Source organism: Leptonychotes weddellii, chromosome 7 (genome assembly GCF_054177405.1).
Source record: "Leptonychotes weddellii isolate Sample4059 chromosome 7, ASM5417740v2, whole genome shotgun sequence".
Taxonomy (NCBI): Eukaryota; Metazoa; Chordata; class Mammalia; order Carnivora; family Phocidae; genus Leptonychotes; species Leptonychotes weddellii.
This window is the reverse complement of record NC_138375.1, coordinates 85701076-85723670: the sequence shown is the minus strand read 5'-3', so window position 1 is coordinate 85723670 and position 22595 is coordinate 85701076. Positions and strand designations below refer to the sequence as shown.

Below are 22595 nucleotides of genomic sequence, written 5' to 3'. Positions count from 1 at the left end.
AAGAACTGGGATGACCCTGACACTGTGCACCTAAGTATGGCCATATTGGGCTGCTATCAGCAGTGTGGCTCTTGCCCTCAGGGGGGAAGGTGATGGAGCCAAAGCTGTTGCATAAGGGACCTGGGGCGATCATTGATCTGTCAGCATTGTTGAACTAATGCACGGGAGTAGAATTCTACAGCAAGCTGCTCAGGATCTGCCTGAAATCCTGGGAGGAGCTTTAAACTGCACACTTCAGTACACAATTGGATGGCAGTGATACTCTCCTCACTGCACTTTCTGTAAAATTCAAAGCAGGCACAGAATTTAAAGCAAAAGGCCACAAGAGTAGCTGCAGACGCGAACGGCTGCATTCTGACCCTCCACCTCTCTGTGGCTGCCTCCAGGGCACATGAGGAAACACGGCCTTGCCTGGCAAGTTCTGATGGTACGATCACAGACAGGAAGTATGGAGCAACTAAGACTAATTGCACATGATGGAATCAGACGGACTTGGTATTCAGACAGAGTAGAGCAGTTCTCTGGAGACTCCCAGAGTCATGCTGCCTGGACTCACTTGCCAGACTTCAGATCTCACATGAGCATTCCACACTGCCAGCAAATCCTAGTAGTGGCATTTTCCTACACACTGGGTTGACCATTTCATGTCTTCTCTCTTCAGATCTCCACACCCCTCTCCATTCTTGGCTGATGATCTTGTCTCCTGTTTCACAGTGAAAAACAGATAGCTCAAGGTCAACCCCTCCACTTTGTCCCCATCCCATCCCCTTTCTCCTCAAGAACTCTTCTCATGCAGTTACCCTATTCTCCCTCAGCACCAGTTTCTACCTCTACTCAGTCATCCCCATCAACATGCCAACCAGACTTCATTTCACCAGCTACTGCTCCATTTCTCTGCTTGTTTGCAAAGCAAAATGTCTCAAAAGAGTTACTCATCCTTAACGTCTCCACTTCATCCCCTCCTTTTTCTTTCCTCCCCTTGGACTTTTACTCTGCCAGTCCTGAAATGACTTGTATCTGGGTCACCAATGACCTACATCTTGCCAAAACCAAAGCCCTCACTGTAGTCAGTCTCGACAGAATTTAACACAGCAGGTCACTTCCTCCTTGTTGAAACACTTCTCCCCCCTGAGTCCGTATGTGCCTGGTTTTCCTTTCACCTTGCTCTCCGCACCCCCCGCCCTTTTGGTCTTCTTCTCTGGTTCCTTTTCTACCAAATCTCTACTGGTTGTGGGGCCAACAGAGCTCTGTCTGGCCTTTTTCCCTGACTAAAAACTCTCTACCTAAATAAGCTCATCCAGTGGCAGGATTTTAAGTCCTATTTAAATATTTAATATTGAGGTGCCTGGGTGGCTCAGTCAGTTAAGCATCTGACTCTTGATTTTGGCTCAGGTCATGATCTCGGGGTTGTAGGATCCACCCAGTGTTGAGCTCTGTGCTCAGCACTGAGTCTGCTTGGGATTTTCTCTTTCTCCCCCTCCCTTTGCCCCTCCCCCCTCCTGAATGAATGAATGAATGAATAAATAAATAAATAAAAAAAATCTTTTTAAAAAATAAATGTTTAATACTCTCCAATTTACATTTCCAGGCTGAACCTTTCTACTTGAGTTTCAGGCTGTTATGTATAATAGCCCCATTGATACTGCCACTTGGATGTGTGTAAGAGACATCCTTCCATTTAAAACCAAACCCTTGATTTTTTCCCCAGACCTATCCTTTCTCATTTCAGGAAATGACATCATTATCTCCCCAGCTGCTCAGGCCTCAAACAGCAGAACTATTCTTGATTCCTCAATTTCCCTCAGACCTTGTATTAAGTTCTTAGATCGTCTGTAATAAATTACCTCAAATGGGCAAATAAAAGCACCAGAAATTTATTCACTCACAGTTCTAGAGGCTAGAAGTCTGAAATCAAGGTACCAGAGAGGCCAGGCTCTCTGGAGGCGCTAAGGAAGGAGTCCACCTTGCCTCTTCTGGCTTCTGGTGATTGCTGGCAATCCCTGACAAACTCAATTTGGGGCAGCAGAAATCCAGTCTCCCCTCTGTACAAAATTCCACATCTGATCCAGCAGCAAGCCTTAGCCCTCCATCTCCAATACTTTTTACCACTCCTACCACACCTTTGTCCCAACCCACATCACCTCGATCACTCAGATAACTGCCTCCTACCTGGTCTCTCTCACTCCACTTTTGCCCCTTCCAATCCACACTTCACAAGGCAGCCAGAGTAACCTGTCCAAAGTGTAAATCAGATTATTATTTCTATGCAAAACCCTCTGGCTTCCCAATACCAAAGAACAAAATCCAGCTCTTTAACTTGGCTTGAGAGGTGCTGGGTGATCCTTCCAGCTCTCTACCTTCCTCACCATTCTCTGGCCCTCATGTTCACCAGGCTGCAGTCACACTGGGCTGCTTTCTGTCCCTCTAAGCCTGCTGAGCTTCTAGGTCTTTCCATTTGCTGTTCTGCTTGAAACACTCCTCTCCCAGGACCTCATGTGCCCACCTCCTTTTCATCATTCAAGTCCCAACTCATGAGTCCCCTCCTGAGAAAGGGCTTCCCAACCCGCCTAGCAGATGTGCTGTCTCATTAGCTGAGTTATGCTCCCCCTAGCTCTTCTTTTCTGTGCCTGATTTACCTTGTTTATTTGCTCATAGATTTACTGTTTATTATTTCTGTGGCCCTCCAATAGATCCTAGGTTCTGTGAGCAGCTCTTTAGTTCTCCGTGTCCACTGCTATACCCCAGCTCCTAAAAGTGATTGCCACAAGATGCTCAATTTGTGTCTGACTAAAATGGGCTACCTTTGTATTTTGTGGCTTCCCCCCTCCCTTCCAAGGTATGTTTCATTTTCTAGTAGTAAAATCCACCATTTTTATGCATTAAAAATTTTGTATAAATTCCTACATGTTAACAATCAAGAGGGAGAAAATGGCCTGTTTTCATACCCCTCCCCACCTATCTCTAAACGTCTCTGCTTTGGATTCTTCAGAATATCTCAACTAATTTTGTGGCCACCCCTCCCAGCCTTACCCCACATACACAGGTGCATGCTCATTCCCAACTTGGTACACACTTTGTACACACCTTCCCCGGAGAAGAAGCTAGCACCTCACCCCCATGAAAAAGCATTTCTTAATGTGTGTGTAGAAGACTATAGAAAGAAATACAGAAGGATTTTTACAGTTATTACTGTTTGGGTTTGTGGGGAAAATCGACTTGATGTAAAGGATATGAATATTGTTTCACATCAATGTGCTGAGTCACATCTTAATCCAGAATAGGTAGCAAATGCCCATTAGGGAATTCAAACTAATGTACCAAAATATCTTCCTCCTTCCTCCCTTTGTTTTTCAGATAGATGGTTACAAAGTTAGGCAGAAAAGAAAATGATCAACAAATTTAAAATTTGTTCCTCTTTGTTTTTGGTATTCTCCATGTTAACCATTTCTAGTTCATTCACTGTATTTTCTTTTTTTTTAATTTTAATTCCAAGATAGTTAACATACAGTATTATATTGGTTTGAGGTATACAATGTAGTGCTTCAACAATTCTATACCTTATTCAGTGCTCATTATGATACATGTGCTCTTAATCCCCTTCACCTATTTTACCCCTCCCCCAACCCACCTCCCCTCTGGTAATGGTCAGTTTGTTAAGAGTCTGTTTTTTGGTTTATTGCTTTTTTTCCTTCCTTCATTTATTTTATTTAATTCCACATATCAGTGAGATCATATGGTATCTTTCTCTAACTTATTTCACTTAGAATTATACTCTCTAGATCCATCCACATTGTTGCAAGTGGCCAGATTTCATTCTTTTTTATGGCTCAGTAATATTCCATTGTGTATGTATTCCACATCTTCTTTATCCATTCTTCTATCGATAGATACTTGGGGTGCTTCTATAATTTGGCTATTGTAAATAATGCTGCAATCAACATAGGGTGCATATATCTTTCCAAATTAGTGTTTTCGTATTCTTTGGGTAAACAGCCAGTAGTATGATTACTAGATCATATGGTAATTCTATTTTTAACTTTTTTAAAAAAGATTTTATTTACTTGAGAGAGAGAGAACGAGCAGGGGGAGAGGGAGAAGCAAACTCTCCGCCAAGCAAGGAGCCCGATGCAGGGCTCAATCCCAGGACTCGGGGATCATGACCTGAGCCGAAGACAAACACTTAACCAACTGAGCCACCCAGGTGCCCCTATTTTTAACTTTTTGAGGAAATTCCATATTGTTTTCCACAGTGGCTGCTCCTGTTTGCATTCCCACCAACAGTGCTCAAGGGTTCCTTTTTCTCCACATCCTCGCCAACACTTCTTGTTTCTTGTTTTTCTGATTTTAGCCATTCTCATAGGTGTGAGATGATGTTTTAGTGTGGTTTTAATTTGCATTTCTCTGATAATGAGTGATGTTGAGCATCTTTTCCTGTATTTGTTGTCTATCTGTATATCTTAGGAGAAATGTCTATTCATGTCTTCTGCCCATTTTTTAATTGGGGTATTGTTTTTTTTTTTTTGGTGTTAAGTTGTATATGTTCGTTATATATTTTGGATACTGAACCTTTATTGGCTATATTACTAGCAGATATCTTATCCCATTCGTTAGGTTACCTTTTAGTTTTGTTGATTGTTTCCTTTGCTGTGCAGAAGCTTTTTTTTTTTTTTTAGATTATTTATTTATTTATTTGAGAGAGAGAGAATGAGAGAGAGAGCACATGAGAGGGGGGAGGGTCAGAGGGAGAAGCAGACTCCCTGCTGAGCAGGGAGCCCGATACGGGACTCGATCCAAGGACTCCAGGATCATGACCTGAACCGAAGGCAGTCGCTTAACCAACTGAGCCACCCAGGCGCCCTGTGCAGAAGCTTTTTATTTTGTTGTAGTCCTAGTAGTTTATTTTTGTTTTCCTTTCCCTTGCCTCAGGAGACATTTCTAGAAAAATGTTGCTATGGCTGATGTCAGAGAAATTACTGCCTATGCTCCCTTCTAGGATTTTTATGGTTTTGGGTCTCACATTTAGATCCTTAATCCATTTTGAGTTTATTTTCATGTATGAAATAAGAATACTTACAGCATGTAGCTATCCAGTTTTTCCAACACCATTTGTTGAAGAGACTGTCTTTGCATATTCTTGCCTCCTCTGTCAAGGATTAATTGACCATATAATCGTGGGTTTATTTCTGGTCTTCCCATTCTGTTCCATTGATCTATATTTTTGCCCGAGTACCATACCATTTTGATTACTACAGCTTTGTAGTATATCTTAAATCTAAGATTGTGTTACCTCCGGCTTTGTTCTTTTTCAAGATTCTTTGCCTATTTGGGGTCTTTTGTGATTTCATACAAATTTTAGGATTATTTGTTCTAGTTTTGTGAAAAATGCTGTTGTGGTATTTTGATGGGGACTATATTAAATCTATGGATTGCTTTCAGTGGTATAGGCATTTTTACAATATTTGTTCTTCCAATCTATGAGCATGAAGTATCTTTCCTTTTGTTTGTTCGTCTTCACTTTTTTTTCATCAATGTTGTTTTATAGTTTTCAGAGTACAAGTCTCTCACCTCCTTGGTAGAGTTTATTCCTAGGTATTTTATTATTTTTGGTGCAATTGCAAATGGGATTGTGTTCTTAATTTCTCTTCCTGCTACTTCATTATTAGTGTATAGAAATGCAATGGATTTCTGTATACTGATTTTGTATACTGTGACCTCATTGAATTCATTTATCAGTTCTAGTAGTTTTTTGGTGGAGTCCTTAAGATTTTCTATATAGAGTATCATGTCATCTGCAAATAGTGAAAGTTTTACTTCTTCCTTACCATTTTGGATATCTTTTATTTCTTTTCCTTGTCTGATTGCTGTGGCTAGGACTTCCAGTACTATGTGGAATAAAAGTGGTGAGAGTAAGACATCCTTGTCTTATTCCTGATCTTAGCGGGAAAGCTCTCGGTTTTTTGCCATTGAATATGATGTTAGCTGTGGGTTTTTTATATATGGCCTTTATTATGTTGAGGTATGTTCCCTCTAAACCTACTTCGTTGTGGGTTTTTATCATGAATGGATGTTGTACTTTGGCAAATGCTTTTTCTACATCTATTGAAATTATCATATGATTTTTATCCTTTCTCTTGTTGATATGATGTGTCATGTTGATTGATTTGCAAATATTGAACCACCCTTGCATCCCCAGAATAAATCCCACTTGATTGTGGTGAATAGTTTTTTTAATGTATTGTTGGATTCAGTTTGCTAATATTTTGTTGAGGATTTTTGCATCTATGGTCATCAGAGATATTGGCCTGTAGTTTTCTTTTTTCATAGTGTCTTTTTTTTTTTTAAAGATTTTATTTATTCATTTGAGAGAGAGAGAATGAGAGAGAGAGAACACATGAGAGGGGATAGGGTCAGAGGACGAAGCAGACTCCCTGCCGAGCAGGGAGCCTGATGCGGGACTCGATCCAGGGACTCCAGGATCATGACCTGAGCCGAAGGCAGTCGCTTAACCAACTGAGCCACCCAGGCGCCCTTCATAGTGTCTTTATCTGGTTTTGGTATCAGGGTAATGCTGACCTCATAGAATGAATTTGGAAGCTTTTCTTCCCTTTCTATTTTTTTGCAATAGTTTGAGCAGAATAGGTGTTAACTCTTCTTTAAATATTTGGTAGAATTCCTGTGAAGCCATTTGGTCCTGAACTTTTGTTTGTTGAGAGGTTTTTGATTACTGAATCAATATCATTGCTGGTAATCAATCTGTTCAAATTTTCTATTTCTTCCTGAATCAGTTTTGGAAGGTTATATGTTTCTGGGAATTTATCTGTTTCTTCTAGGTTGCCCACTTTATTGGCATATAATTTTTCATAATATTGTCTTATAATCCTTTATATTTCTGTGGTGTTGGCCATTTCTCCTCCTTCATTTCTGATTTTGTTTACTTGAGTTGTCTTTCTCTTTTTTTTTTTTTTTATAAGCCTGGCTAAGGGTTTATCAATTTTGTTGATCTTTTCAAAGAACCAGCTCCTGGTTTCATTGTACTATTGTTTCTTTAGATTCTATTTCATTTATTTTTGCTCCAGTCTTTATTATTTCCTTCCTTTGACTTGTTTTGAGTTTTTGTTCTTCTTTTTCTAAGTCCTTTAAGTGTATGGTTAGATTGTTTATTTGAGGTTTTCCTTGCTTCTTGAGGTAGGCCTCTGTTGCTATATACTTCCCTCTTAGAACAGCTTTTGCTGCATCCCAAAGATTTTTGGACCACTGTGTTTTCATTTTCCTTTGTCTGTATGTATTTTTTTAATTTCCTCTTTGATTTCTTGGTTGACCCATTCATTGTTAGGTATCATGTTATTTAGCTGACATATATTTGTGTTCTTTCCAGATTTTTTCTTGTGGTTCATTTCTAGTTTCACAGCTTTGTGGTCAGAAAAGATGCATGGCATGACTTCAGTCTTTTTGAATTTGTTGGCCACTTGTTTTGTGGCCTAATACATGATCTATTCTGGAGAATGTTCCATGTGCACTTGAAAAGAACGTGTATTCTGCTTTTTTAGGATGGAATGTTCTGAATAAATCTGTTAAATCCATCTGGTCCAATGTGTCATTCGAAACCACTGTTTCCTTGTTGATTTTCTGTTTGGATGATCTATCCATCGATGTAAGTGGGGTGTTAAAGTTCCCTACTATTATTGTATTACTATAAATTACTTCCTTTATGTTTGTTATTAGCTGCTTTATGTATTTGCAGGCTCCTGTTGGGTGCATAAATATTTACAATTGTTATATCTTCTTGTTGGATTTTTTTCCTTATGATTATATAGTGTCCTTCTTTGTCTCTTGTTATAGGCTTTGTTTTAAAGTCTGTTTTTTCTGGGAGCGCCTGTGTGACTCAGTCAGTTATACATCTGCCTTTGGCTTAGGTCATGATCCCAGTCTTGGAATCAGCCCCCTGCCCCCCTTTCCCTGCATCTGCCAGACTCCCTGCTCACTGGGGAGCCTGCTTCTCCCTCTCCCTCTGCCCCTCACCCCTGTTTGTTCACATTCTCTCTCTCTGCATTCTCTCTCTCAAATAAATAAAATCTTTAAAAAAATAGTCTATTTTGTCTGATATGAGAATTGCTACTCCAGCTTTCTTTTCACTTCCATTTGAATAATAAATGCTTTTCCATACCTTCACTTTTCATCTGCATGTGTCTTTAGGTCTGAAATGAGTCTCTTGTAGGCAGCATATAGATAGATCTTGCCTTTTTATCCATTCTGTCACCCTGCACCTTTTGATTGGGGTGTTTAGTCCATTTACATTGTGAGTAATTAATGACAGGTATGTACTTATTGCCATTTTGTTACTTGTTTTATGGTTGTTTTTGTAGTTCTTCTCTATACCTTTCCTTTCTTGCTCTTTTTTCTCATGGTTTGCTGGCTTTCTTTAATGATATACTTGCATTCCTTTCTCTTTATTTTTTCATATCTATTATTGGTTTTTGATTTGTGGTTACCATTAGATTTGTACATAACATCTTCTGTATATAGCAGTCTATAGTAAGTTGATGGTTACTTAAGTTTGAACCCATTCTTTACTTTTCCCCTCACCCCATTTTAAAATTTTTTAAAAAATATTTTATTTATTTATTTGACACAGAGAGAGCACAAGCAGGGGGAGTGGCAGGCAGAGGGAGAGGGAGAAGCGATGCAGGGCTCGATCCCAGGACCCTGGGATCATGACCCGAGCCGAAGGCAGACACTTAACCAACTAAGCCACCCAGGTGCCCCCCGACCCGATGTTTTAGATATATGGTGTCATATTTTACATCCTTTTGTGAATCCCTTGACTGATTTTTATAGATGTACTAAATTTTACTCTGTGTGCTTCCTAGTTTTCTTATTCTTACTTACGGTTTTCCTTTCCACTCAAAGAGCCCCCTTTAACATTTCTTGTAGGGCTGGTTTAGTGGTCATGAACTCTTTTGTTTGTCTGGGAAACTCTTTATCTCCCCTTCTATTCTGAATGATAGACTAGCTGGATAGAGTATTATTGGCTGCAGATTTTTCTTTTAAGTACTTTGAATATATCATGCTACTCCCCCTAGCCTGCAGATTTTCTGCTGAAAAATCAGCTGACATCCATGTGGGGTTTCCCTTCTATGTAACTGTTTCCTTTCTTCTTGCTGCCTTTAAAATCACTACTTTTTGCCATTATAATTACTATATTTCTTGGTGTGGACATCCTTGGGCTGATTTTGTTGGAGGCTTTCTGTGCCTCCTGGATCTGGATTTTCATTTCCTTTCCCAGATTAGGAAAGTTTTCAGCTATTATTTCTTTCTCTCTTTTTTTAAGATTTTATTGATTTATTTGTCAGAGAGAGAGAGAAAGCACAACCAGGGGGAGCAGGAGACAGAGGAAGAAGCAGACTCCCTGCTGAGCAGGGAGCCCGATGCGGGACTCGATCCCAGGACCCTGGAATCATGACCTGAGGTGAAGGCAGACCTTAACCGACTGAGCCACCCAGGCGTCCCACAGCTATGATTTCTTCAAGTAAATTTTCTGTTCCCTTCTCTCTCTTTTCTCCTGGGGTTCCTATAATATGAATGTTATTATGCTTGATGCTGTCTCTGAATTCCCTATATCTATTTTCATTTTTTATTATTTTTTTTTTCCTTTCCAGTTCCATTTCTCTGTCCTCCAGGTCACTAATCCATTCTTCTGTTTCCTCTAGTCTACTGTTTATTCCCTCTCCTGTATTTTTATTTTTGGTTATGGAGTTCTTCATCTCTGATTGGTTCTTTTTTAGGTTTTCTATCTTTTTGTTGGGGGATCTCACTGAGATCCTCCACTCTTTCTCATGTCCAGTGAGTATCTTTACGACCATTACTTTAAATTCTCTATTAGGCATATTACTTATCTCCATTTCATTTAGCTCCTCATTGTGATGTTGTCGTGTTCTTTCATTTGGGACATATTTCTCTGTCTCCTCAATGCTGCATGCCCCCTAGTATTGTGGCTGAGCCACATTTGCCTTTAGTCCAGTCATCTGCAATGGCTCTCTTTACCTGTTTGGGCAGGGTTTAGTCTGTGCCTTGTTAGTGGGCCAGTCTGGGGTTGCTTTGGGCTTGGGTTGAGTCAGACTAGGGGTTTGCCAGAGCTATAGTAGCCCTGAACTACAGGGTGCTTTCTCTATGTCGTCCCCTCAGAAACTTTCAATGGTGAACAGGGCCTGCAGTCAGACCGGATATCTGTCCCAACTGCTGGAGCTGCAGTTGGACTGGTGTGTGTTGGTTATCTTCCTCTCCTCCTGGGGCAGGAATCCCTTTGGAGACGTGCTGGTCCCTGTTAGGGCTGCTTGCACACTGCCAGGCTTGTGGCACTGTTTTGGATGGGCTCTGGCCAAGGGTGTACTGGAGGGGAGGGGGGCATGTCTGCAGGAGAATGTGGGTGCTGGGCAAGCAGTTTTAGCAAGGTTTGTGCAGATCTGCTGTGTGAGGAGACCAAGTGCTCAGGCCTGACTGGTGGGAGCATGTCCATAGGAGAACACAGGGGGCAGGGCATGCTGTTAGCAATTTAAATGTAGGGAGTGTTGGTGCAGGACTGGTGCCCATAGGTGTCCATGTGTCTAGGCTATGGGGCAATGGAGGGAATGGGGTCCGCCAGCATCTTTGTTCCTGGAGAAGTCTTCCAAGGATCCCTGCCCCTCCAGCACATGCTCTGAGATGAGTAGAGAAGTCTCGCTCCTGTTTACCCCTGGTGTTTTTCAAGCTGCTCCTCCTTTGCTGTATCTCCAAAGGGCTGTTGGTTGTGTGGGCTCTTTAAGGGTGTGGACTCCATTTCTTGTGGCCCTGAAGCTCTCCCAGAGTCAAGCCTGCTGACTTTTAAAGTTCCAGGTGTTAAGCCCCACTGACTGTAAGAACTCATGAAGTTATACAGCTCTGGTTTTCAAAGCCAAATGTTATTCATCTTCCCTGGGCAGGTTCTCCATGCTTGGCCTATCTGTTTCTTTCCCCTTTCCACACCTGCAGGGTCCCTCCCTCCGAGGGCAGTGCCATGGGTTTGTTTAGCTACCAGCTAAGTCTCTGCCCTTCCTACCCTCTGAGTGTGGCCTTTTCTGTACATTTAGCTGTGGAGGGTCTGTTCTGCAAGTCTTTGGCTTGTTTTCTGCATCGTTTACACTCATGTGGGTGTTATCTAGATGTATCTGTGGGAGGAGGTGAGCTTGGGGTCCTCCTACTCCGCGATATTCCCCCGAAGTCCTCACATTCACTGTATCTTCGAAGGCCTCTTGACTAATCCTGGTTGTGCTGTCAAGAAACTCTGACATAAAGTAATCTATATCTTGATTTTGTTTTTAGATTGCTATATCTTAGTTTTCAAACTGGTTCAACTTATTGTCTCCTATGAACCTGTGTCACCTCTCAGTTTCTAGGCTATTTCTTTCCTTCTTGTCTCAGCAATAATCCTGACAAGTTACTTTCCTTGCTTGCTGGCTTCACTTTCCACCGACTCCTCAAATGCCCTCATTCTGCTTGGGCAGAAGTCACCATCACCCTCTTTACTGGCATTCCTGTTCCTGTTGCATTTCCATGCCAGCACAGAAGTTGGTGGCCGCAGCAATGGGAGGGCTGAAGATTACACGGCAATAAACAGGAGCACCTTACCCTTCTTGGGAGCAGTCACTCAGGTAGTGTGTTTCAATGGGAAGAGCCTGGGTTTTAGAATCAGATCATCTGGCCATAAATTCTGTCTCTCTCCTTTTACTATCTGTGATCTTAGGTGGCGACTGGACTTCTCTGAGCCTGAGTTTTCTCATCTGTAAAAACAAGGAATATATTTTCTGGAATTGTGAGAATAGAAGTAATACACAAAGGCTCTCACAAGTTTTTAAGTTTAGTGTAAAATTATTCCTTTAAGAATCTTGACAGCACAGGGGCGCCTAGGTGACTCAGTTACCTGAGCGTCCAACTCTTGATTTAGGCTCAGGTCATGATCTCAGGGTTGTGAGATCAAGCCCCACATCAGGTTCTGTGCTGGGCATGGAGCCTGCTTAAGATTCTCTCTCTCCCTCTGACTCTCTTCCCCCACTTGTGCACCTGCTCTCTTGCTCTCTTAAAAAAAAAAAAAGGATCTATACAGCACACATTTTTAAAAATCCATAAAAACAATTCAGCTGATAGTCTTAGTTACTTATTTCCCTGAAAGATGAAAGCAAGTGAAAGATACTGATTTTGCCATTCTTCGTGTATTTTTTATCACAGTAATGATAAATCTGCTGAGCTTCTTTCCCTCAGTCTATAAAAGTATGTTTTTTTATTGTTAAAGTTAATTGTACTTAGAGAAAATCTCAGGTTAATGCAAGAAGAACTTAAAAACTGAGAGATAAGAACACATTTATAAATAGGTTAAAAAAAAACACAAAAACCCAAAACCACTATGCAGCATTTGTTCATTGCCTTATGCATATCTTAGCAATAGAACACTGTTATCATGATGTTCAGCGTAGTGTATGTGCAAATCTCCTGCTTGTCTGTGTTCACCTTTTTTTTTCCAGTATACTAGCTATGTGATCTTGAGCAAGTAACTTACCTTCTTCATATCTAGGAATGTATTTTCTATTTGGTTCAGTGTGCAGTGGGGAGACGATAGAAGTACTCGTGCTAGAACAGTAACAAGTGAAAGGGAGATTTAAGATTATTTTTGAAGAGACAGGTAACTTGCTCATTTGCAGGGTTTCCAATTATACACTTTGGCGTTTTACTTGTTTGGAGGCTCTCTCGTCCCCATTTATAAAGCAAACTCCATGAGATCAAGGACCACATCTCGGTCGCCCAGCACCACACAGTACCTGGAACACAGTAGAAGCTCTACAGCTGCTGGCTGAATAATTGAATTATGGGTGGAGGAAGACTAGAAGGACAGAGAGAATGAAAGAAGGAGGATTATCAAGGAGACAGTAGCTACTACACATGTGTGAAGAACCCAGACTTAGCATTGTGGCAGGAGAGTGGAGAAAAGGGGATAAATCTGACAGATGCTACCAAAAAGTTAACAGTGTTTGCTGACTGAATGGGAAAAGCAAAGGAGAGACAGAGAAGAGTGAGGTTTCCCACCTGAGAAGCTGAAACTGTGGTTATCCCGTTACCTCAACAGGAAAGTTAAGATGGGGAGGAGCTTGAGAGCAAGAAACATACATTTAATTCTTGGGTGTATTACTTATGAGGATAGAATGTGTCATTATGTGGAAATCTCTCCTAAGAAGCTTGAAATGAGGGATTTGGGGGCATATTGGAACTGGAGGTGTTGGTTGGAGTGCACAGAAAAACCATGAGACAGTTAGGTCCCTGAGGGAGTGAGAACTGAATGGAGTCAGCTGGAGCACAGACCGGGAACCAAGGAATGAGACAGTGGTGGACAAACTGGAGGATTGGGCACGGAGTGGGGAGAGTATTTGGTGACAGAAGCAAAGTGGGGACGGTAAGAGAAGAAGCATGCTCTGCTTGTTCCTGCAGACATGTTTCAGAGTAAAGAACACAGTTACCCGGGATTTCTAGGAAATTCATGCAGATAGTTTAAATATAGTCTAAAAATCAGGTTGTCTAGATCAGTCACTTTCAAACTTTTTTATTGCAACGTACTCTAAGAAATAACATTTTACATTTTGACTCAGGGTACACACACACACACATACACAATTGATACAAAAGTTTCCCTCAAGAATACTCACCCCCGCTATGTACAGTCTATTCAAATAGTCAGTTTTCATCTATTTCATTTTTTAAATTCTGCTAAAGCCCACTAAACTGGTTTAATTTCCCATTAATGAGTCATGGGACTGGAAGTTTAAAAAGCACTGGTCTATATGTTGGTCACAATTGGAAACATAATGAATTTGGGGAAAGAGCACATTTTGAGAAAATTTTAATTTTAGTTAGATAAATAAAGGGTTTTGTTTGGTATTCATTGCAGTACAAAACACATACTTCTATAATCGGGGCCATTCTGTGAGCACACCTCAAAATTTAGAACTAAAAGAGAAGCACTCGCTTTCCAGCATCCTTTGTTGTCGCCTTAAGTGTTGGTTTACCACCTTGTAAGAAAAATTTGAAGTCACGACTTTGGATCCAGGCAATGAGATGCCATTGAAAGCACTCTGGCTTTGGAAATGGACAGACCTGGGCTCAAATCCTGGCTCTGCTGCTTAGTAACTATGACCTTTGCCAGGTTTCTTCACCTCTTTGATTTTGTTTCTTTATCCATAAATGGGGATAACATTCACCCCAACTCAGATGCTGTTGTTGGTGAAGAAGCCACATTGTTCACGATACTTTACTCAGTACTTGGTGGGCATGCAATAAATGGCAATTGGTATTATTGTCCTTGGTTGTGAGGGTGAAATTCTATACCACTTGTAAAGCTCCTAGTACAGTACCTGGCAAAAAGCAGTAATAAATATTAGTGATCTTTCCATGCCAGAAACCAAAGGATAGAAATGTACATGGAAATGTACAAACCAATTATATGATATGATTTTTTAGGATGATATTTACTAGATAAAGCAAAGCATATTGAGAACATTGATGTTATTGGAGAGATTGAGGCTCCTTTGTATAAAATGAAAAATGATGCATCACTGACATACTTTTTTCAATTCCCTCACTGATGTAAACATTAAAGTGATCACAGTGCATTTATTCAACAAGCCTAAATTTATTAAGACAGCAATGCAAAATAGTGGTGATGAAAACACAACAAGAAACAGTTCCTAGATATTTGATAAAGTAACCAATTGTTAGCATTTACTTTTTCTCCCGGGCAGCGTACCACCATGGACCACTGACAGCATTATTATCTCTCTGCTTTTTGGCTCTTTCGGATTCTACTCTGACTTTCCTCACCAATTCAGAAGGATGGCTTAAAGATGCTTTGTTGGAAGTAATAAGAGCTCCATGGTCCAATTCTTGGTGATCTACTTCTGACATTAAAAACACTTCACCCTGCTCAAGAACTCCTTGTCTTTTAGAGTTTGTCCTCTGTAGCCTCAGGGTAACTCTAACTGGACTAGCCCATAATTCACCTGTGTGTAATCTTATTTCCATATCACGTTATTTTACTTGCCTCTCACAAAGTAGGCAGTGAAGTTGGCCAAGTATCATATCATTTGAAGAATAAAATGAAACTTTCCCTTCCCCCCCCCCCATTTTTCAACTTCCTTGGCTCCCTCCCAACTCCTTTATTGTATGTTCTGGTTGTGATAGATTTCAAATGTGTGGTCATCACAGTAATATGGTAAAAGGATGCCCTTACTTCAGATATAAAGCACTTGCAGACACTTTCAAATAGTTTCCATAGGGAGTGATGGAATTTTTATTAAGTAACTGCTGAGTGCTTGTGTGCAAAGCTGAAGGGCCTACAAAGATGCTTGAGATGAAATCCCTTCACCAAGGAGTGTATATTTAATGAGAGAGATGTCACATCTAACAGTTGCTATAGGGGATGGCGTGACTCACAAGGTGTCTGGGGGAAGGAGCATAAAGTTGAATCTCATTCTTAAATTCACATGTATGGTGATTCAGTTCTTATCACTTCTCCAGATGGCTTTTGTTGCCCACATTAGTCATTTTGACCAGTGCCTACAACTGCAAAAGAATATGCAAAAGTTGGAAAGATAGGAATCTTGGGGTGCCGTATTCTAGATATGTGCATTCATAAAAGAAACTCTCTTGGTATATATGGTTTCATTGTGCTGTCACACTTGACAAGTGAAAGATGTGTAAAGCCCTGCAAAGATTTTCTATTTGCTATTCCAGAAAAATGGCACAAGAACTCCTTGGGGGATAGATCTGGGATTCTCGGATCGAGTAGCTTCCACATGGAATTGCCACCAATTAGCTGTGTGGCTCATGCTAAAATTCAGAAATAAATATTGCCCAGGCAGCCCCCAGTTTAGATGGTGGACTTAAAATAAGGAGAAAACCTGATGAGTGATGGAAAGTTGTTGCTCTGATCATGTAGTTTTAAAGTCTGTGAAAAATGGGGAGCCGGGGATATCCGATGATGTGAGCGAGCACATGAGAGCCCAGGTAAGGCATAATTTCAGTTCATGAATAAGCAGCAGCTCCTTTTATAAAACTTGATCTAACAGCATTTGCTGCATGTATGGCCCCTCAGAAAGATGGTTCATGTATCTGGTTTAGGGAATTTCTAAACTGTTGCTGGTTTACATAGAATTGAGAGAGTATTTCTCTAGAAAATCAAAGATCTCCATCCGTTGATCAAGCAGTGAGAAAGGTTCTCCAGGAGGGAAATAAGTTGATGTTCATCAGATCCTTGCTGCTTTCACATGTGCTTATCACTAGCTTTCTGTCAAAAGTATTTAGCGAGGGCCATTGGATCAAGGGGGCGGATGGATGGATGAAGCCTGCTCTAGGTGAGAATAGAATAAATATCATTTCATTGAGTGCCTTGTTTTACAGGAATTATTTAATTTTTAACATAACGTTATATGGTTTTATTCTGCTCATTTTACAAGTTAGGAAACTGAGCCACAGAGAGGTGAAGTGATTTGCTCTGGACTTTACTTCTTGTCCATCCTGGAGCCGTATAGGGATGGCGTGCCTTGTGAGGGTGCAGTGGAATGTGTGTCTTTGGAGCCTTCCCTCCCTGGTTCTCAGTGTTCCTGCAGCACTTGGAAGGCTGCTCCTGCTATCTTAGTACCTTTCCTACCAGCTGTGGATTGTCCCAGCCGCACTGAGTGCGCATGGTTGGGGATCGCTTAAGTGAGTACCCGGTCACTTTCCAAGGGCATGTTGAGTCCTGCAAGTGGCAGCAGGTGATGTACTTTGAGCAGCAGAGATAGTGAGAACTTACAGAGCTATGATCGCCACAGAAAAGATAAATAACATGGTTACTAGAAGGAGTTATGAAGAACATCCAAGCCGTATAATCAAATCCTAATCTAAATGGTAAGAGAGGTTGAGATTTGAAATTATGGAAATATTGGAAATTTGATAAAGAAAACCCCTTAAGTGGCCTTTTAATGTGTGACATGAAATAACTTGGAGAGCAGAAGAGTGTTCCTTGCCTTTCTTTCAAAATAAAACTCCCCTGCCACCTACCCCTGATGCAGATGCAGAGATAAGTAGTGATAGATGCTTTTTCCAAAATACATTAAAGGAGTAGCAGCTCTGTTAAAATTGCTTTTCTTTCTTAATATTTCACTTTGATTTTTATCTTTCTGTCCATTTCTCACTCCCATCTTCTATTCTCATCTCACCGATTGGCCATCCTTATACTTATATGTGCAGGTGGGGGACTCAGTCTCATTACCCTTTTTCAGTGTTCCAAGAGCTTTTGACTTCCATCCTCTGGCAAAATGATGGTGCCTTATTATTCCCCAGCTCTCACTCCAGTCGAAGTCTCTACTCTAATTTGGTTGATTTGAGCCTTCTCGTCTACTTACCCCATTCCCCATACCATTTTCTATCCTTTTCATCTGCCTTTCCTTTACAGATCATAAATATATCCTCACCAGTTGCTTCAAAGTTATCTTTGTCTTGGAGTTCCATCATTTTGCAGTTTTTCTAGGTGTGGCTTTCATTTTATCTATCCTGCTTGGGATTCATTGCAATTCCTGAGCCTAAAGATTCATGTTTTCCATCAAGTCAAAAAAATTATTTTCCTATATTGACCTTCTGATTTTTTGTTGGAACTTCTAATTCTTTCCTCATGTCTTTTAATACTTTTTTTTCTGTTTTCGCTCTTAAACTCTTTGTACTGCATTTGAGCACTTTTCTGAAGTCTGTTTTGTTTTTTTTTTTAAGATTTTATTTATTTATTTGACAGAGAGAGACACAGCGAGAGAGGAAACACAAGCAGGGGGGAGTGGGAGAGGGAGAAGCAGGCTTCCCGCCGAGCAGGGAGCCCGATGCGAGGCTTGATCATGACCTGAGCCAAAGGCAGACGCTTAACGACTGAGCCACCCAGGCGCCCCTGAAGTCTGTTTTTTAAATCTCTTTCCAGTTTATTGTTTGTTTATTCAGTGGGGTCTGTCTAATCAGTGTTTATCTGTCCCTGAGTTTTCGATTTCGACTCTTCTATTTTTTTTTAACAATAATTGAAAGAATAATTTTATCAGCTTTGACGAAGTGTTACGTGGTTCTTGTAAAATCTGACTTTAAAATCTTTTTATTCTTTTATCATGTTTTCAGTTCCCACTTTTATATCAGTAGTCTTTGTAAACATTTTTAGTTTGAACTGGATCTATCTAATAGTTCTGTTACCTGGAATTCTTGGTAGTGGTGGAGGGGCGGGGTGGGGCATTCCTCGTCCCTGTGTCTACTGATCCTTGTTCATGGCAGACAGTTTGAGTGTATTGTGATTTGGGATTGTGAGTTTTTCTTCGGAGCTATTTCTTTGTTTTGTTTTATTTTGTTTTGGTGGTGTCCAGTACAGGCTGAGGTTGAGTTTCTGCCCCTCCAGAGAGGTTTTGTGTATACTTTTGTCAGGGGTCCCAGGATTATCACTGGCCTGGGCCACTTTTTAGCTTCTCATTTAGAGGGACAGACCATCCAGTAGTGGCTTAATCTGAGCTTCAAACCTACATGAAGTGGGCCTGTGGCTATCAATTCTCAGGGAGGCTTTTTTCCCCCATATTCACAGAGATTCAGGCTGAGACAGACAAGCTTTTTAACTGTCTCCTTGTGCCCTTGGAGCACTTTCCCCCAGTCTGCTCTTCACAGAGGGACTGGTCTTTTGCGAGTTCCAGCTTTATGTGGGAGTCTCAGTTCCCATTCTCTCACCCATACTTGAGAGCTTGTTTGGAGGTTCCAGCAGGGGAGCGCAGCTACTTGTATACCCTTGACCGAAGAACGGTCCTCCTCTATCGGGGAAGGTCGTCCTCTTCGACCGAGCGTGCAGCTTCGGGAGGGACGCACATGGAGTGGTGAGGGAGGAAGGGGATACCCGCCTAGCCAGCCAGATCAGCCGAATCAACCCTGGCGATCAATGGGGTGACAGATGTCGCAGCCAGATCGCCCTCACATCCTCTCTCACCCATACTTCATGAAGGCCCTGGGGCTTCTTCTGAACCACATGGATTTACAGTCCAAATCCTGTGTTACCGAGGCTGGTGAGCTGCTCTCCTCTTGGGGCTGCTAGCATCAGTTCAGAGGCTTGGTTCTGGTTTTCAGGTCCCTGTGAGTTTGACCCTGGAAAATTCCTTATTTTCTTGAGAACTCAGCTATGCATTTTAAAAGATATTTATTATATTATACCCAGAATTTTTAAGCTTTTAATAGCAAAAGATTTTTTTAAAAAGAGATCTATTCTGCCAAGAGCACGTCATCATGATCCTCTGATGGTTGTCTGCTAGAGGGTCGAAGAGGCCTGTCCACATCCAAAGAGCAGTATGCAAAAGGGGCCTCTGCCCTTAAGAAGTTCATAGATTTTTTTTGTCTAACTCAATTCATAGAGTCTGAGGACTATTTGTTTAGTCTTTCACTCTATCATCTTTACCTTCAAATCACATTCAATAGTTAGTAAATTCCCACTATCCAGGCTTTCATTCATTTATTCAGCAAATATATATTGTGTACAGCATTGCTACATGCCAGGTATGTGCTCATTGTGCTCAGCAAAAACATACCCGATCCCCGTCTACGTAAATAAATGTGAAATTGTAAATGGAACAAGTGCCAGAAAGCAAACGTGCATATGGTGCTGTGAGATGTGATGATTCATTCAGCTCAGGCCAGGAAGGGCTTAATTGGGGAAGTGAAATAAACAAGAATAGCTTCCACTGAGTGAAAAGGGGAGTGATAATTGTGCCAGATGCAGCACAGTATGTGCAAAGGCCCTGGGGTGAGGATGAAGGACTAAAAGAAGGGTGGTGAGATGAAGGGGAGAAGTGAGAAGAATATGGTTCCAGAAAAGGCTGAGAGGGAGCTAGGAGTCAAAGCATGGAAGACCTTGTGGGCTGTGTTAAGGAGCTTTTCTGTTTATCATAAGTGCTATTGAAGGGCTTTAAACCGGGGAATGACACATATAATTTGGCCTTTGAAAAGATCTTTCTCACTTTAGAGAGGAGAACGGATTTGAGAAAGCAAGAATGACAAGACGATTGTCAGTAGACCAGATTGAGAGTTGCTGGCAGCTCAACTTCAATTTTGGGTTTGTAGACATGAAGGTATGGACAGATTTGAGATTTACTTAGCAAATAAAATTATCAGGAAGAAACAGAGTTTCTGGCTTATATAACTGGATGGCTAGTGATGTTCCTTTAGTGAAATTGGAACCACTGGATAAGGACAAGGATTAGTGGAAAGGCCATGGCTTTTTCTTTTATACAGATTGGGTTTGAGGTTTTTGAAACATCTAAGAGGAAAATATCAAGAAGCAATTGGATATATGGATCCAGAGCCCAGAGAAGAGATCTGGGGTTATAAATACATGAGGATTTGCTTATAAGTGTTTATCAGATGAGCTTTCCAATGGAGAGATGATGGATATCTATTGGATATGGAGACATGCAGGTTACTAGTGACCTTAACAGGAGCTGTTTTGATGGTAAGATGGGGTGAGTAGGATGTAGAGCATGTAGAAGATGAGAAAACGGAATAAGTGAGTTTAGACAACTTTCAGGAAGTTTGCCAGTGAAGTTATATAAGGCTTGCATTCATTTTTAAAAGAAATATGTCACTTAATTATGATTGGAAGGTAAAATCTTTTAAAATGGAGACTCAATAGAAAAAATTTTAAAATAGTTTCTTCATAGTAAAAAGGTGGTCAAGACCGAGACCTACATTGGCACAGAGGGGAACCAGAGACGATCAACCAGTACTGAAGTGTAATAATAGCTAGCATTTATTGAGCTCTCACTATTGTTCCAGGTGTCATTCTAAATGCTTATAACATGTATTAACTAACTTAATCTCTGTAACAACTCTGTGAGGTAGGTACGCATTAGCCCCTGCAGGACACAAGGAAACCAGTTACAGAGAGGTGCTGTAACTTGCCAGGGTAGGACAACAGGGATTTGGACCCAGATAGTCTGACTGTGGAGTTCGTGTTCTTAAACACTATGCTATCCTGCTTCTCAATACATGGGTGCATAATAAGATATTTGTATCATCTATGAGCCTAGGTATGGGCCTCTCCATCTAACTATTGAAAATATTGTTGGTTGTATAATGACTTTGGGACAAAAGTACAACTAATGTTCACTTAAATATTTTGTTAAAACTTTCTTGGCTTTATGTTCTAGAACAAGGCACGCATAAATGGAAATGTTATTAGATCAGCTTTAGCTTTAATCAGTGGCCTTTAATAAATGTGTGCACATTATTCATTTAATTGCACCTGTTATCTATGTGGTAGCCTCATAGCTGAGGGTATAACAGGTAAGTAAGCAGAATTCACCACATTCTGAAGCCACCTGCCAAGGTGTGTATTTGTGAGTGTCCGTTAACCCATGTCCTAAAATACATGACCTTTTCCAGATTCCTGGGGATTGGCTTTAACGACATGTGTGTGTTTATTCTCCTCCTAAGGATTTAACAACACTGAGAGGACATGCGACAAAGAGTTTATTATTCGGAGAACAGCCACCAATCGAGTCCTGAACGTCCTCCGTCACTGGGTCTCAAAGCACGCACAGGTAATTCAGTGGTAACGTTAATTGCTTTCAAGGAATTTTTTTTTAAACCAACTTTTTAAGTCGTTACATTTGTAAAATGCCTTCTGAGCCTTTGGAGTTAGGGTCTGAAACCTTGGAATTAGAACAGAAAGGGAAGAAATGGGACAGACATACAGATCAAAGCAAACACGTGCATGTTTGCCAAATATCCACTGTATCAGATCTGACGTGACACAGGAGGTGAAGCCCGGCCCCTCTTTCCTCATCTTTTGAGGCAACGGCACCCACCTGAGGCGCTAGAGCCACTGTACTGTGCCCCCCAGGGAGCGCCATTCATAGGGCCCTCCCCGTAGCTGGAGGTAAGCAGCAGATGCCCCTGGAGATGAGCAACACTCTGGGCCCACACGCTCTGGTGTCTGGTCAGGGAGTATTTTCTCAGGCGGATTTAGGAGATATTTTGCCTCATGCCTTGGATGTTTTGGTTCCTAGTATTCTGTTTTGAAACTGCATCATGCTGACAGGACACCTCCTTGTTATTTGTTTGTGTGTTTTCAGTACACCTTCATAAAATTTATACCCGTTTCACAATTTCACGAAGTAAGGGAAGGGCCTCCTTTGCTTCATGGGCTTGAGACACGCGTTGTGCTTTTTTTTTTTTTTTTTTAAAGATTTTATTTATTTATTTATTTGACAGAGAGAGACACAGTGTGAGAGGGAACATAAGCAGGGGGAGTGGGAGAGGGAGAAGCAGGCTTCTCGCCGAACAGAGAGCCCAATGCGGGGCTCGATCCCAGGACCCTGGGGTCATGACCTGAGCCGAAGGCAGATGCTTAATGACTGAGCCACCCAGGCGCCCCACGAGTTGTGCTTTTGTCACCCACTGCCAAATAATGGGCGGGCCCTGGCAGACAGGTGGCTGCCTAGCACCCTGCCAGGAGAGTTTTGAAGAGAGGGAAGGGAGCCCTCCATGGCTCAGATCAGAAC

General features: G+C 41.3%; 1 protein-coding gene across 5 annotated transcripts in view; it reads left to right on the top strand.

Moving 5' to 3' along the window:
- The window catches only part of RASGRF2 (Ras protein specific guanine nucleotide releasing factor 2), a 235114-nt gene that overhangs the window by 168889 nt on the left and 43630 nt on the right, over positions 1 to 22595 (top strand). For all 5 annotated transcript variants that reach the window (XM_081826629.1, XM_081826628.1, XM_081826627.1 and 2 more), the window contains one exon: positions 21526 to 21632. In XM_081826629.1, coding sequence (XP_081682755.1) covers positions 21526 to 21632 — 107 coding nt within the window. The remainder of the gene's footprint in view (positions 1 to 21525; positions 21633 to 22595) is intronic.